Below are 12,331 nucleotides of genomic sequence, written 5' to 3'. Positions count from 1 at the left end.
CTTCGGTTTTGACTGATGGGTTCTGAAGAAGAGGGACTGTGCTGCATCCATGCTATACTATATTTCTTATATTCCCAATCATCTAGCATCCTGACATTTGGCCTCAATCTAATCCGACACAAAAGGTTGTTTTTGTGCTCCGCAATGATCTACAGACGATTTCTATGAGCAAAAGTGAGACAGAATACCCAGGATAAATTATGGATATATTTGGATGGATATATTTGCACACGTAAACTAAATGTTTTGTCATTTATACAGATATTTCAATGTTTATTTCACTCTGCACATCACATTGGTGTATATATATTTGACACCACACATTTTCTGGGCCTAATACAGCCTCTTCTGATCCCATACAAAAGGGGGAAACCATTTAAGACAACACAGGATCATTTTGATGAGGATGAATGGAGCTGGAAAAGTAGCCCGTGGTCAGTCTATGCCAGTTAATTGAGGCAGTTAGGGTAGGAAAGACTTAAAAGCCCCCAGTCCTCCTCGACACTGATGGCTGTCCAATAAGGGACCCTCAGTAGAGCCCTCAGGTCTTTTGATAGGGCACTCGCCAGCGTCCTCTGGGGCTGTTTCACCCCCCACAATAAACAGGCAGCTCTTTGTCACCAGGAATGGGGGGGGTCTGGAGGGTTGCTTCTCGTTATTATTTTCTAAAGTAATTATACCTTATTATCTGTGTTTACTTTAGAGGGGGTGCGAGCGTGCAGGTGTGGGCCATTCGGCGGTGGGTTAGCAGTGATGGGTCTCACTGGTGAACGCACCCCCGAGAGTCTTTTTTTTTTTTTTTTTTTAACTCTCTCCCCTCCATTTTTACTTGGAGGTTTTTGGGGGTTTTAGTTGTATTGTAGCCCCGCCGCTAATTTCAGCCCAACAAAAGAAACGTGCAATTAGGGCTATTATAGTAGCAGCTGCATGCTTCCTAGCTGTGCAACGACAGCTCCCTATCGTCTCCCTGGCTCAGCGGTGAAGGGATGGGAGAGGAAAGAAGCAAAGAGCGCAGGGCACTGACGCAGTGGGGAGAGAGCTGGAATGGTCACAGTAACCTCCTGTGTCTGTACAAAGAGAAGAAAATATAGTTTATGAGGCTGGTGTGTTTCTTCAGTGTAGACACAGTGGGGGCTCTTGCCCACAGGCTCGTGGGCCTAGAGAACAATGGATCTGCCATCTCCCAACATGAAGGGTTATGAAATAGTCCTCGCCACAGTTCCATTGGCTGTGTGCTCGGATGAAGTCATGTGGTCTCAGATGTGCGTGGGCTGGGGAAAACAATTTGCAAATAAGAAATGCTTTTTGATGAATTCGGTCTTTCAGAAAGACAAAAATCAGTGAAGAGAATTCACAATTTTAGGCTATGTGAAGTATTTTCTGGATCAAATGCATCCCGCCCCCGAACGTAATCTGGTAAATATCTAACAGATGGCTTAGATTTCACTTTCAGTTTCATAGTTTGCCACTGGTAAAATCCTATATTTAATCAGAATATGGAACTATTCCACAAACACGTTAAAAGCTTGACCTTTAGAAAGCAGTTTATCATTTAAACTATGTCACTGATGTCAAAATTTTCATTCAATGCAGATCATTGTTCAAATGTCTTATAGTTTTTGTGGTAAGTCAATCAATATCATCCACAGTGAGAGCACACATACATGTCAAGGTGAATCATGTGGGTCACAAGGGAACAACAAAAATGCTTGGACAAAGTGCATTTTAAAGTGTTGATTAAATGGGATCAAAGGAAAAAACGACTGCGGTGAAACTAAAAAGCCTGCCGATCTGCTCAAGGTTGAATATCGAGGGCCCATCGAGGCCCTCGTGGAGTCGCACACAAGGGAGCAATCTTACGCTCTCAGCACAAACAAAATGGTCACGGGTCCTCCTCTGCTGCTCTCACTTACCGATTCTCTCACTTCACTGACTTTCCAACCCGTAGAATAATCATGTGGCCCAGGGCCCTTAGTTTCAAGGGCATAAACAGATCTCAATATCTTGTCAAAGTTTGGTTGATGGACATGTGATCTCGCTTTATTTCCTCTATCATCAAATGCTGTAAACAAAAATGAGTTTTCTCTCTTTGTTTATCAGTAGCAGCTGCAGTATTGCCTTTGAATGAGCACGTGAGCTTTATACTCAGGAGAGCTGTTGGCTGGTGATAGGCAGCTGATTGAGATAATAACTAGTAGTAAACAGGGATGACATTCCCACAAGAGAACAACTATTAGATGCTTCAAGCTGCCAACGTTTCAACGCTGACCTGAATAGGGATTTTACTTGCATTTTTTTAGTGCAATGCCAAAATCAGTTTGTAAGACTTAAAAGTGCAAAGATACAAAAATAAACTTATGGAAACAGCAAGTAGTACTATTACATTAACATCTCCAGCTCACAAAGCTATGAATATCCACCCATAGAGGAGAAAAATGCTGGAAAGTATCAGTAACATGATGGATCAGGTCTGTAGTCACTGGCTGGGATAGAAATAAAGTAAATTGAAGTAAAGCCAGAGTAGAGAAAGACCATTTCAATTAATTGCCAACCACATACACAATATGGGTAAACCGACCCATTTCCTAATATTTTACTCAGATCAATGCATTACCAATGCCGTAATAATATATAAATGAGCATATTATATTGGTTTGCATCATTTGAGAATTGTATATATAATTGTTGCCTATTTACCATTTTCAGCTACAATAAATGTTTCTGTATCAAAGTAAGAGGTAACTAGGGCAACAAGTGTCAAGATAAATATAATGCAGTAGATAGTAACCCCCCCCCCTCTTAAATTCAGTGTAGTGAAAGTATTGCAACATGGAAATACTTACCAAAACTGTACTTCATTCAGTACTTGAGTAAATTGTATTTAGGTTACTTTCCATTTCTGGAGGATGTTTTGAGGGTAAAAACTGTTCTTGCAGCCTTGGTCTTACTGGAATCCATTTCATCTCATTAGGACCCTGGGTCTGAGAGTCGACAAAACACTGAGAGAAATCATTCTGCCGGGGGAGTGTAGAGGGATAAATTGGCCTCTGGTTCAGTACGAGAGTCCCCGCTGTGCTAAGCGGAAGAGCAGGGCCTGGCTGGCAGTAGGGGCAGGCCCAGGCAAGGCAGGCTGGGAGGCCTCATGCTGAGACCCCCCCCCTGCCTCTGACAAACACGACAGTGGATAATCTCTCCTTCAGGGACTCGACCCAGCGCTGTGGGGCTGAGAGGGAAGGGGGCTGTTATAGCGCACAGTGCAGAGGAACTGTCTCTGTATGTGTGTGTGTGTGTGTGTGTGTGTGCACGCGCATGTGCATGTGTGTAGCCTGCAGTACACAAAAAAACTCACAATTGTTTGCATCCTGTGTACTTCCTTTGTGCACTTTTTCCTTGTGTACAACCTCTTTCTTCCTCTCAAAGCCAGATTTAGAACCAAACCCCCGACTTCAACAGAAATATTCAATAATTATAATATTGGATTTAGTGAATGCATCAAATCAAGGCTATTTTCTGGCGATATTCATGTGCTTCTGCAGCCTGAGATTAATCTGAAACAAAAGAAACATCATCATCATCCATAAACAAACATTCAGCTGTCGCCTGTCAGTAAAAACACTCAAAGGGGGCTATTTTCTCCAAACACTTTACTTGCATCAGTGTATCTTACAAAAAACAAACAAAATCAAGCTCCATCAATCTGGAATCAAACTAACATCCATAAATCTCCGTCCTTCCCCGCGTGTGGTCAGTCAGTAATATTCAGACGTGAATGTCCATATCCGACGTGGAGGAATACTGAACGGCCTCGTCAGCTGCTACGATGTCTCCATCTTGTAACCGTGTTTTTCCAGCTCGGCCCTGCGGGGTGGAGAGGGAAAATAGAAAGATCAAGTCAGTGGAGATGATTACAGGTGGGAGGCTGAGGCATAAGTACCCTCTGCTATTGATTGTGAGAACCATTAAGAGATGGGAGTGGAAAAAAATATAAATACTGCCTAATGTATGCAGCTATGGATTTCATGATTACACATATATGGCAGCTGTGCCCTTTCACAATAATAATATCTTGGAGAAACACCTTAATAACATGGCGATCCTAATTGGTCTAAATAAAACAAAGGCATATTATTTATTGTCTAAAGTGTACTCAAATAAAGACAGACCAGCCACTTTTCCATCAACAGTTATTGATTATTCAATAAGTGCAAAGTCTTACCAAGCTGAGGCTTAATAGCAGAACAGAGCCAGAGATGATAAATGTGATGTTTGATGCTCAGCTCTGTGGAATGTGTTACACTGTTTAACTCCTTAGATACTTCGAATTTTTGAAGTTTCAATGGCAAATACAGACAATTAAAATGAAAGTAGTCTCGGATAGCAAGTTTAAGTGTTAAATAGAAAGAAAGCACAGCGATGGCTGCTCGAATGTTCAGATTGCAAAGAAGAAGAATAACAGGACATTTGCAGTTATATTACTCTGAGTACCTAAGTACAGCTGTACAGCACAGACTAACTACGCTGGAGTCGACTAACTATTTGATATACAATGAACTCTATGAATGTAGATGTGTGGACACACTGGCTGTCGCTTGAATTAAAAGGAAATCTTATCTAATTTCCAAATAATACAATTATTTCATGCCTTCATCTCCTACATGACCAGATACTGTAATGCCCAAGACAATAAGTTGTTCCTTTAAAAAATAAAAATATTGCAAACTACAGCCCGGCGTTTCAAAAAAAGGCCAATAATTCTCCCCAGTTAGTGGCGACGTCTTTTTAAGATAGTTAAAATCATAGTAATTTAACAAGCAAATCCAAATGTCCTTAGTCAGGTATCAGGAATGTGATGTGCTACTCAGCCAGTTCATTATTCCAGCAGCTTTGGGTCAAAGGTGAAAGGAAAAGCAGGTGGTGGTTTGGTTGTCTGAAACATACCTGAGTTGATTTGAGAAGTCGTCCTCTACATTGTCATCGTCCCAGTTGTCTTCCCAGACATGAGCGTCCTCATCTTCAGCCTGCCCTGTCCAGTCTAAGAATGAATGAAACAGAAGAACATCAGCGTTAGATAACAGTCACAGATGCCAGGTTCTGCCCTCCCTGACTGGAATGTGTGGGGATTGTAAACACACTTGGGAGCACTTAGTGAAATATAAAATGAACTTCTCAACCGGTGGAGAAAGTGCTGGAGCAGGTATTTGGCAATATGACTCCACATGCAGATTGAGACCACAGTTTATCTTCCTCCAAGAATATCATCAATCATCACTCCAGGAATTTATCGGCACCAACTTTAATCTCTAGCCGCTCTAATATCAGGTTATAATAAATCACTTGTTTGAGGTTATTGCTAACACATTTTGGTTGTGAGGAGCAATAATTACAGGTCTTTCACCATGTGCCTCATGATGTACCTGTCACAAAGCCAAGCTGTAATTCAAAAACGAGCTTCCTCTCAACTGTGTGTTGTCAATCATTCATTTGAGCCGACTAATTAAAATTACAAGTGCATTCATAACTTTTTCATAACAACTTGTTGTACAGGAAGCATTTTGGCCCCTTATTAGAGTTTAGAGGTGTAGAATTTAGGGGCGATGTTGCGTTTTGACCTAGTTGTTTCCTTCACTGTTGACATACATGCTAACCAGCACAGAGACTGAGCAGTTTTCTCCCGTGTGCTCCTGTTAACTCCCACATTACAAATACACGCAGTTTAAACGAATTTGGAACTTAAAATGTGCACGTACTTAAGTTACCGTGGTCACCCTGAGACTCACTGCTCTGTATATGGATGTTTACATCAACAGCTAAGGCAGCTAACTTAGCTAAGCTAGTGCTAACGTTACTTTGGATATAGCGGTTATAGTGAGGTTATATTCACTCATGAACGAAACGCAGACGACAAATAACAAGGACGAGTTAGCCAAAGACGATAAAAATGACTTGACTTGACAAAAGGGTTCTTAGGCTATTAGCTATTTTGCTAAACGTGTTGACTAACAACGCTAGCCTAGCCACACTAACGCTAGCTAGCTAGCTGAGTCACTGCTGCAGGGCCCATCATCGTGTACAGGCCCTACTGGCTCGTAACGACAAAAGCCAAGAGGACTCTGATTTAGTCCAACATTTGTGCTGTTTACCCTCGGCTGGGAATTCTTCAAACTCGTCGTCCTCCTCCAATAAGCCTAGATCCACGGTCTGCTTCTTGTCCGACATGTCTGCTGTCTCACTGTGCCTCTGTGACTCGGGATGAACGGAGGAGGGAGGGAGGGAGGGAGGATCAGCGGCTCATCCGCGGGGCCGGGACGCGCTTCAAGGGGGAAGTGACTGCGCAAGAAAAACGCAGCAATGCACTGTAATGTGCAACAGCTGTGCGTTTCCGAGGTATAAACAAATTTAAAATTAAATTAAGGTAAATTTGTTTACGTTCAGCTATGAGTTGTTTAGTCAGTTAAATCAAAGTCTTCCTTAACATAGACACTTTCCGTGCTTATTTCTTAAAAGTGATACTTGATACTTTGAATTTGTGTTCAATGTGGCAATGCTGAATGTATTTCTGAATAATAATGTAATAGTATAATTGAGTAATTGAGCATAAATTATTCAATTTAGTAAAATCACTGGCTCACTTTTAATGGTGGCGCCACAATGCTGTGAGAATGAAGAAAAATAGGAATTAAAAATTACCAGACTATACAATGTGCTCAACCATTAATATCTGAGGGTGATGAAGTAAATCAGATTCAGAATAATAATCACAATACATTTCAGTTAATAATTTGGAAAAGTCAGTACAGAAGTTATATGGCGCACAGGAGCTTTAAGCCATAAAGAATCTGTTGCATTGTTTCCTGGGTTTTCCAAAATAAAGTGGTTTAACATGGAATGGGCGGAGCCAATTTCTGAAACATTTGGAAAAGCTGTTTCATTCTCTCTCTCTCCCTCTCTCTCTCTCTCTCTCTCTCTCGCTCTCGCTCTCGCTCTCTCTCTCTCTCCCCATTTCCTCAAAACATATGCACACAAGTCAGTCAAATTTCAGCAAATATTTTTCATTTAGGAACAAATGCGCATTGTAACCCTTGCGGCCTCCTCCAATAATGAAGCGGCAGCCACAGCTTAGGATGTAGTTTAGATAAATGAGAGTGCACATTTACCACAAAACCACTTGCACCACAATGAAAATTGCCCTGCAGCTGTCACATGTTGACAGACACAGCAAACCTCAGCTTAGGCTGCGCATACTTATTCTATTTTCAAATTATTTTGTAATCATCCTAAGCCTTTACATATGACAATGCCACAACATTCAGAAGGAAGCGGAACAAGACAGGGAGGACGAGAAAAAGCACAGAGAGGAAATGCTACCGTTTGCTCAAATAACCTGAAGTTCGATATGAAGTATTTAGAAATGCATGATTGAAATGACGTGTTTAGACCAATGAAAACAGAAGTCAGCCTATAACCCTACAACCTGAAACAGTGTCGAAGTGAGGAAATATTCTCACTGTGCCGCTCGTAGAAATTGTGTTAACCTTTAACCGTCTCTTTGCAGTATTCAAAGTAGTGAAATAAGACAAAATGAAAAAGAAGAATGAGAAATATGAAAGAAAGAAATTGTATATTAAAAGAGTTCATCTCATGTTGAATGTAAAATCTGAATCTAACAAGTAACTATAGAGCATTAAATCTACATAATCCCCTGTGAGATGTAATGAAGGAGAATTACAAAGCCTCACAAAATGGAAGTCTTGATGTCTGTCTGATGGATGACAATGTAATGTGTGGGGGGGCCATCAGTTGTCTGTCTGTCTTTGAGCGTCTGGTCCCCTGGGGTGCACCTGAATCTGGTGCCCTGGTGTCATTCAGTCTCAGGTGCACATTGAAGCCCTGGGAAGTGGCTGCAACGTCCGCTCAGCATACCTGAGACTGCAGTTACACTGCGCCTGGCGCCTGGAGTCTCACTGGGCGGGAAAATATGAGGAGGTGGGTAGGTGGGGGTGGGGGTAGGCGGGGAGTCGTAGTGGTGGTGGGGACATACAACATGGTCGCCACCAGACAGACTCCAGCATGCAGCTTCACATTTCTGTCCTTTCACAAAGCCCTCTGGGAAAGGACAAGCCGGCAGCCGCTGTAAGCAAACAGAGAGAGAGACAGAGAGAGAGAGAGAGACAAGCACAGAGACGAGGCAGAGGGGGGGCAGAGGAAGACTCCAGATGAAGCCTGCCTGGCCAGCCTGACATTCTGCCCCCCGCCCCCGCCCTGTCTTCCACTGGCTCTTTATCACAGGCTGGGCTCATGATATGGCCTTGAGGCAGTGCACCGTGAGAGAGGTGGACAGATGGAAATGGGTGGAGATTGAGGAGAGAAGGGAGACCTGTGTATGTGTGTGTGTGTGTGTGTGTGTGTGTGTGTGTGTGTGTGTGTGTCCGTCCTCCAGTCCCACCATCACCCTATCACCCCAAATAGCCAGATCGCCGCCCAAAGATAAGCTACAGACAAGACCTCTTCTTCCTCATATCAGAGAAAGTGACAGTGAATAGGAAGACAGCCGGCTGTCTGCTGTATTGTCTATTTGTACCTGACTAACCTGTGGACGCTTTGTCTGGTTGCCCCCCCGGCACCACACACACACACACACACACACACACACACACACATGCCATCCAACCTTTTCAGCATTTATACTTTGCATTATCATTGTTCCCTGCCAGAAAATGGAGGCTTCCTATGGAGCCACTCAAAACCCGAAGCGCGAATGCCTTAGAAATCGTTTGAGTTGTGTTTGCCTTAATTGCCTGAAATCCCAGCATGCCTCTCCTCTTTTATACTGCTACCCAGCGTCGTGGAAGTGTGAATAAAAAAACAGCCTGAGCGCTGAATTTCTGAAGTTTAATCTTGGTATTTGTATCGATTTCAAGGCTGCAAAGTATTAAAGCAGGAAAGTAACGAGATATATGAGTTTTTAAGAGGTGCCTCAGGATATACAAGCGAGTGATCATGGTGGATTAAGGAGACTTAACTAGCCAATTAATGAGACAAATCCAAGAAAGAACATGTAAGCTTTGCTCCTAGGAAATCTGCAGAGAGAGTGACGTGCTTCCAGGATATGTCTGTCAAGATCCTGTATTAAATTTAATCCCGGCCCGTCAGTATGTCTGCTCCATTGTGTGTTGTGTGGAAAGCCAGTCGCTCCTCTCATGAAAAACACTTAGATCCAATGGAGCAAACTGGATGTGTGTATTTAACACAGAAACCTGATAACGCACAATCGATTCGATCATCAAATGTTAAAAGAAAAATACTCAAACCGTGTCTTTCTGTTTGTTTAGTTTTACAGATTATTATTTTCTGGGGGTCTTATTCATTCAGACGTCTGTCATGAAGAATTTAAGTTTCATATTTTCCTGCCTGTCTGTCTTGAAAACCTCTGTCATCTCTGGCTTGAGGTACAGTTTGCCAAGAGGCTAATGGCCCTTTATGACAGTACAATCTGATGCCTGTCCCGGCTCGCCTCCAGGTAATCCTGTCCACCTCCCCGGCTTAGCCCTGCTCGGGCTTAAGTTGCATATTTTGTTTTTATCAGGACACCGCTGATAAATGCTATCAGCGAGGGAGAAATGAAATATGGGGGGTCTATAGCTCCATTTCTCCAAAAGCGGAGCAAGCGCCGCCCCAAGCCCCCCGACTGAATGGAGGAACAATAACACCTCTATTAGTGGGTCTTGATCGCATAAAGTAAAGACTATAAGCAGCATATTCACTGTTTAAGATTGCTGCAGAATCTTATTTGCGTGTCTTTTAATGTCATAACCACCACTGTGATGATACCTATTAATTTAGAATTCAATTTCCTTGCATAAATCAATACTATTGCCCTGCGATTCCCTCACATTTACTGCAGTTGTACTTTAAGACCTCCAAAATATCATGAAATAAAATCATAAAATTACATGCTAATTTATCTCCAGTAATGGGTGCTAATAGTGTGCTACATCTGTGTCCATGGTCCACAGCCACAGACCTATACTGTAATGTGAAAAGCACTCACACACTCTTACCATAGGTGATAACCCCCTCTGTGAAAGCACTCTTATTGGAAGTGCCCATTAGCCACAAAGTCTATCCTCATGCTGACACCAAATCATTAGCTTAAGCTTTCCTCTGTGTAAAATCAGAGTTAATTTCTGAGGTAATAGTGCACGGCCATTGGAAACACATTTTCATTGACTGGTGTAAATAAATTACAGAAGAATTCATCGTGATTCACACATACGCTTGATTTCTTTGTTGTTTTTTAATTGAAAAATATAAGCACGGTAACTACGATCCAACCGGAGAGGACAAACAGTGTCGTAACTTTGTTGCTTTCCAGATATAGAAAACATTTGTCTACATGTCTTGAAAATGAAGGTTGGCATGAGGTAATGGAATGAGTTTCTCCCTCTGAAATGTAAAACAATAATTCGTTTTCTCGAGATCCTGTCAGGCCTCAATTTTAGATAAACCGATCGATACATTTCTGCTCTTCTGCCATTGCTAATGGCTCCTAATTCCAGCAGTGGTTAGGCTCCGGCTGCTGTGTTTCAATAGTGTTTGTTTCATTTTCTTGTTTTCTCTGGAAAACAATGTAAAAAATAATGAGGTTGTACTTCATCTCTCAGCTTCATTGAGATCATTTTGCTCTGTGAATATGAAGCCTTTGTTGACTTGGATCCAAACAGAGTGTATTGTGTGTGTGTACCATGCAGGGCTTTGTGAGGACACGTGACACGTATCCACGGAGAAATGCTGGAAGCCTTTATTTGTACCGTCTCGCTGTGGGTCCCAATGAGTGAATCAAATACACCTCCCAGACTTCATATACGCCCCTATTTTGCCTGCTTGATATTTTAAGATGATTATTGCATATGGCTCCATCCTTCTCCATCACCTCTCTGTCCTCTCGTCACTTTATATTCCTCTATCACATACAGGAGCACAGACACACCTCTTTCTCTAGTTATAGTCACGGCATGTCAACGTATATGTTGTGTCCGACAGCGGGGGGCTCAGTGAATGAGTGACAAGACCTTCTTCTCTATGCTCTGACACTTGTCAGAGCCATCTGTCATCTGCGTGAGGAGATGGAAATGAGCAGGAGTGACACAACATGCCAGAGGTGATGGTGACGGCTCACCTCACTCCCTCGCCTTCTAAATCGGCTGCTCAGCACACACCTCGTTCACTGGCTGGGTTATAATTATATACTTCCAGCTTTCAGATGAAGCTCATTTGTAACGCAGTGATGTCACACCGTTCTGAATTCTCAGTTGTGATGTTGTCGCTGCAGTGTGGGAATAACTCTACACACGTCAGATTGTAAATAATAAACGATTTGGGGATTCGTGCTACTACTGGGACGTTTAAAGTGCCCTGAATTTAAATTGATAGGTGATACCCACAACACATTGATCCAGCTGCAACCGTAGTGTAATCCAACTCTTTTCGTTGTTGATTTGAAGTAATCGCTAACTGACTAAGTCTCCACAATTTAGTTGTACAGAATTCCAAGCGCCTAATCCCCAACATGTGGCCGTCCCTAGCCCCGGAAAAGTCTGTGATTGGTCTGATTGATAAATGAAGCCCTCCTCATGGTTTTGGGCGTCCGTTCGAAGGGGCCTCTGTGGGTCTGGACTATGTCCAGGAAACCTGGGACAGCCACTTATTAAGTAGTTAGACCCTCAAGACGAGGCTGCAGACAGGGACCGGTGGTGGTCACCTGGGCTAGGGTTCAGCTTCGGCATCCCTCACAGGCCCGTCAGGTTTGGAGGTCTGACTGTGGATGAATGCTAGAAGTGAGACACAGTCGCCTCTCTTCTACATCAAGGTCAAAGGTGTGTGTTTGTTCAGCCTGCTCGTGTGAAGAGATGTAATTATTACTTCTTTATCAAAACAACCTGGAAACCGTCCCTTTTTAATGTTCCGTGTTACCAATTCTAAGTTTGTCCACAAGACATATGGATCCTTTGCATGGTGAGTGCAGTTGAGTTTAAGTTAAGTTAAGTTAAGTTTAGCAGCTCGCAAATCTGTGTGTTTCCCCTTCCAGATATAACTATTTGTATTTGGGAGGTTAATGATGAAAAGTAGAGGAAGGTATTCCCCCTCTCCAAAGCCATTACTGTTCTGTAATTGTTTCTTCACCTCGACTGAATTCCCACACCGAGATATGCAGCGTGTCTGTTCATCATCAATCCCAAAGGTTTCAGACAGGAAAAAAGAAAATAAACAACTTCAATTAACTGGAAAGAAAAAGGCAACTGCTCCAGATGCATGACTTTTGCAATTTCTTCTT

The 12,331-nt window shown here is 42.6% G+C and overlaps 1 protein-coding gene across 1 annotated transcript; it reads right to left on the bottom strand.

Annotated features, from left to right (window-relative positions):
- Positions 1–3,627: 3,627 nt before the first annotated feature.
- sem1 (SEM1 26S proteasome subunit) lies at positions 3,628–6,289 on the bottom strand. The gene is made up of 3 exons (XM_076150023.1): positions 6,141–6,289; positions 4,939–5,032; positions 3,628–3,858 (listed from the first exon to the last, which is right to left on the bottom strand). The coding sequence occupies exons 1-3, from the start codon at positions 6,214–6,216 to the stop codon at positions 3,816–3,818; spliced, it is 213 nt and encodes a 70-aa protein (XP_076006138.1). The 5' UTR covers positions 6,217–6,289; the 3' UTR covers positions 3,628–3,815.
- Between the last annotated feature and the right edge of the window lie 6,042 nt (positions 6,290–12,331).

This window comes from Genypterus blacodes, unplaced genomic scaffold, assembly GCF_046128005.1.
Source record: "Genypterus blacodes isolate CSIRO-AG114 ecotype Tasmania unplaced genomic scaffold, CSIRO-AGI_Gbla_v1 ptg000048l_1, whole genome shotgun sequence".
Taxonomy (NCBI): Eukaryota; Metazoa; Chordata; class Actinopteri; order Ophidiiformes; family Ophidiidae; genus Genypterus; species Genypterus blacodes.
The sequence above is the reverse complement of the archived record's forward strand: the minus strand, read 5'-3'. Positions and strand labels throughout refer to the sequence as shown.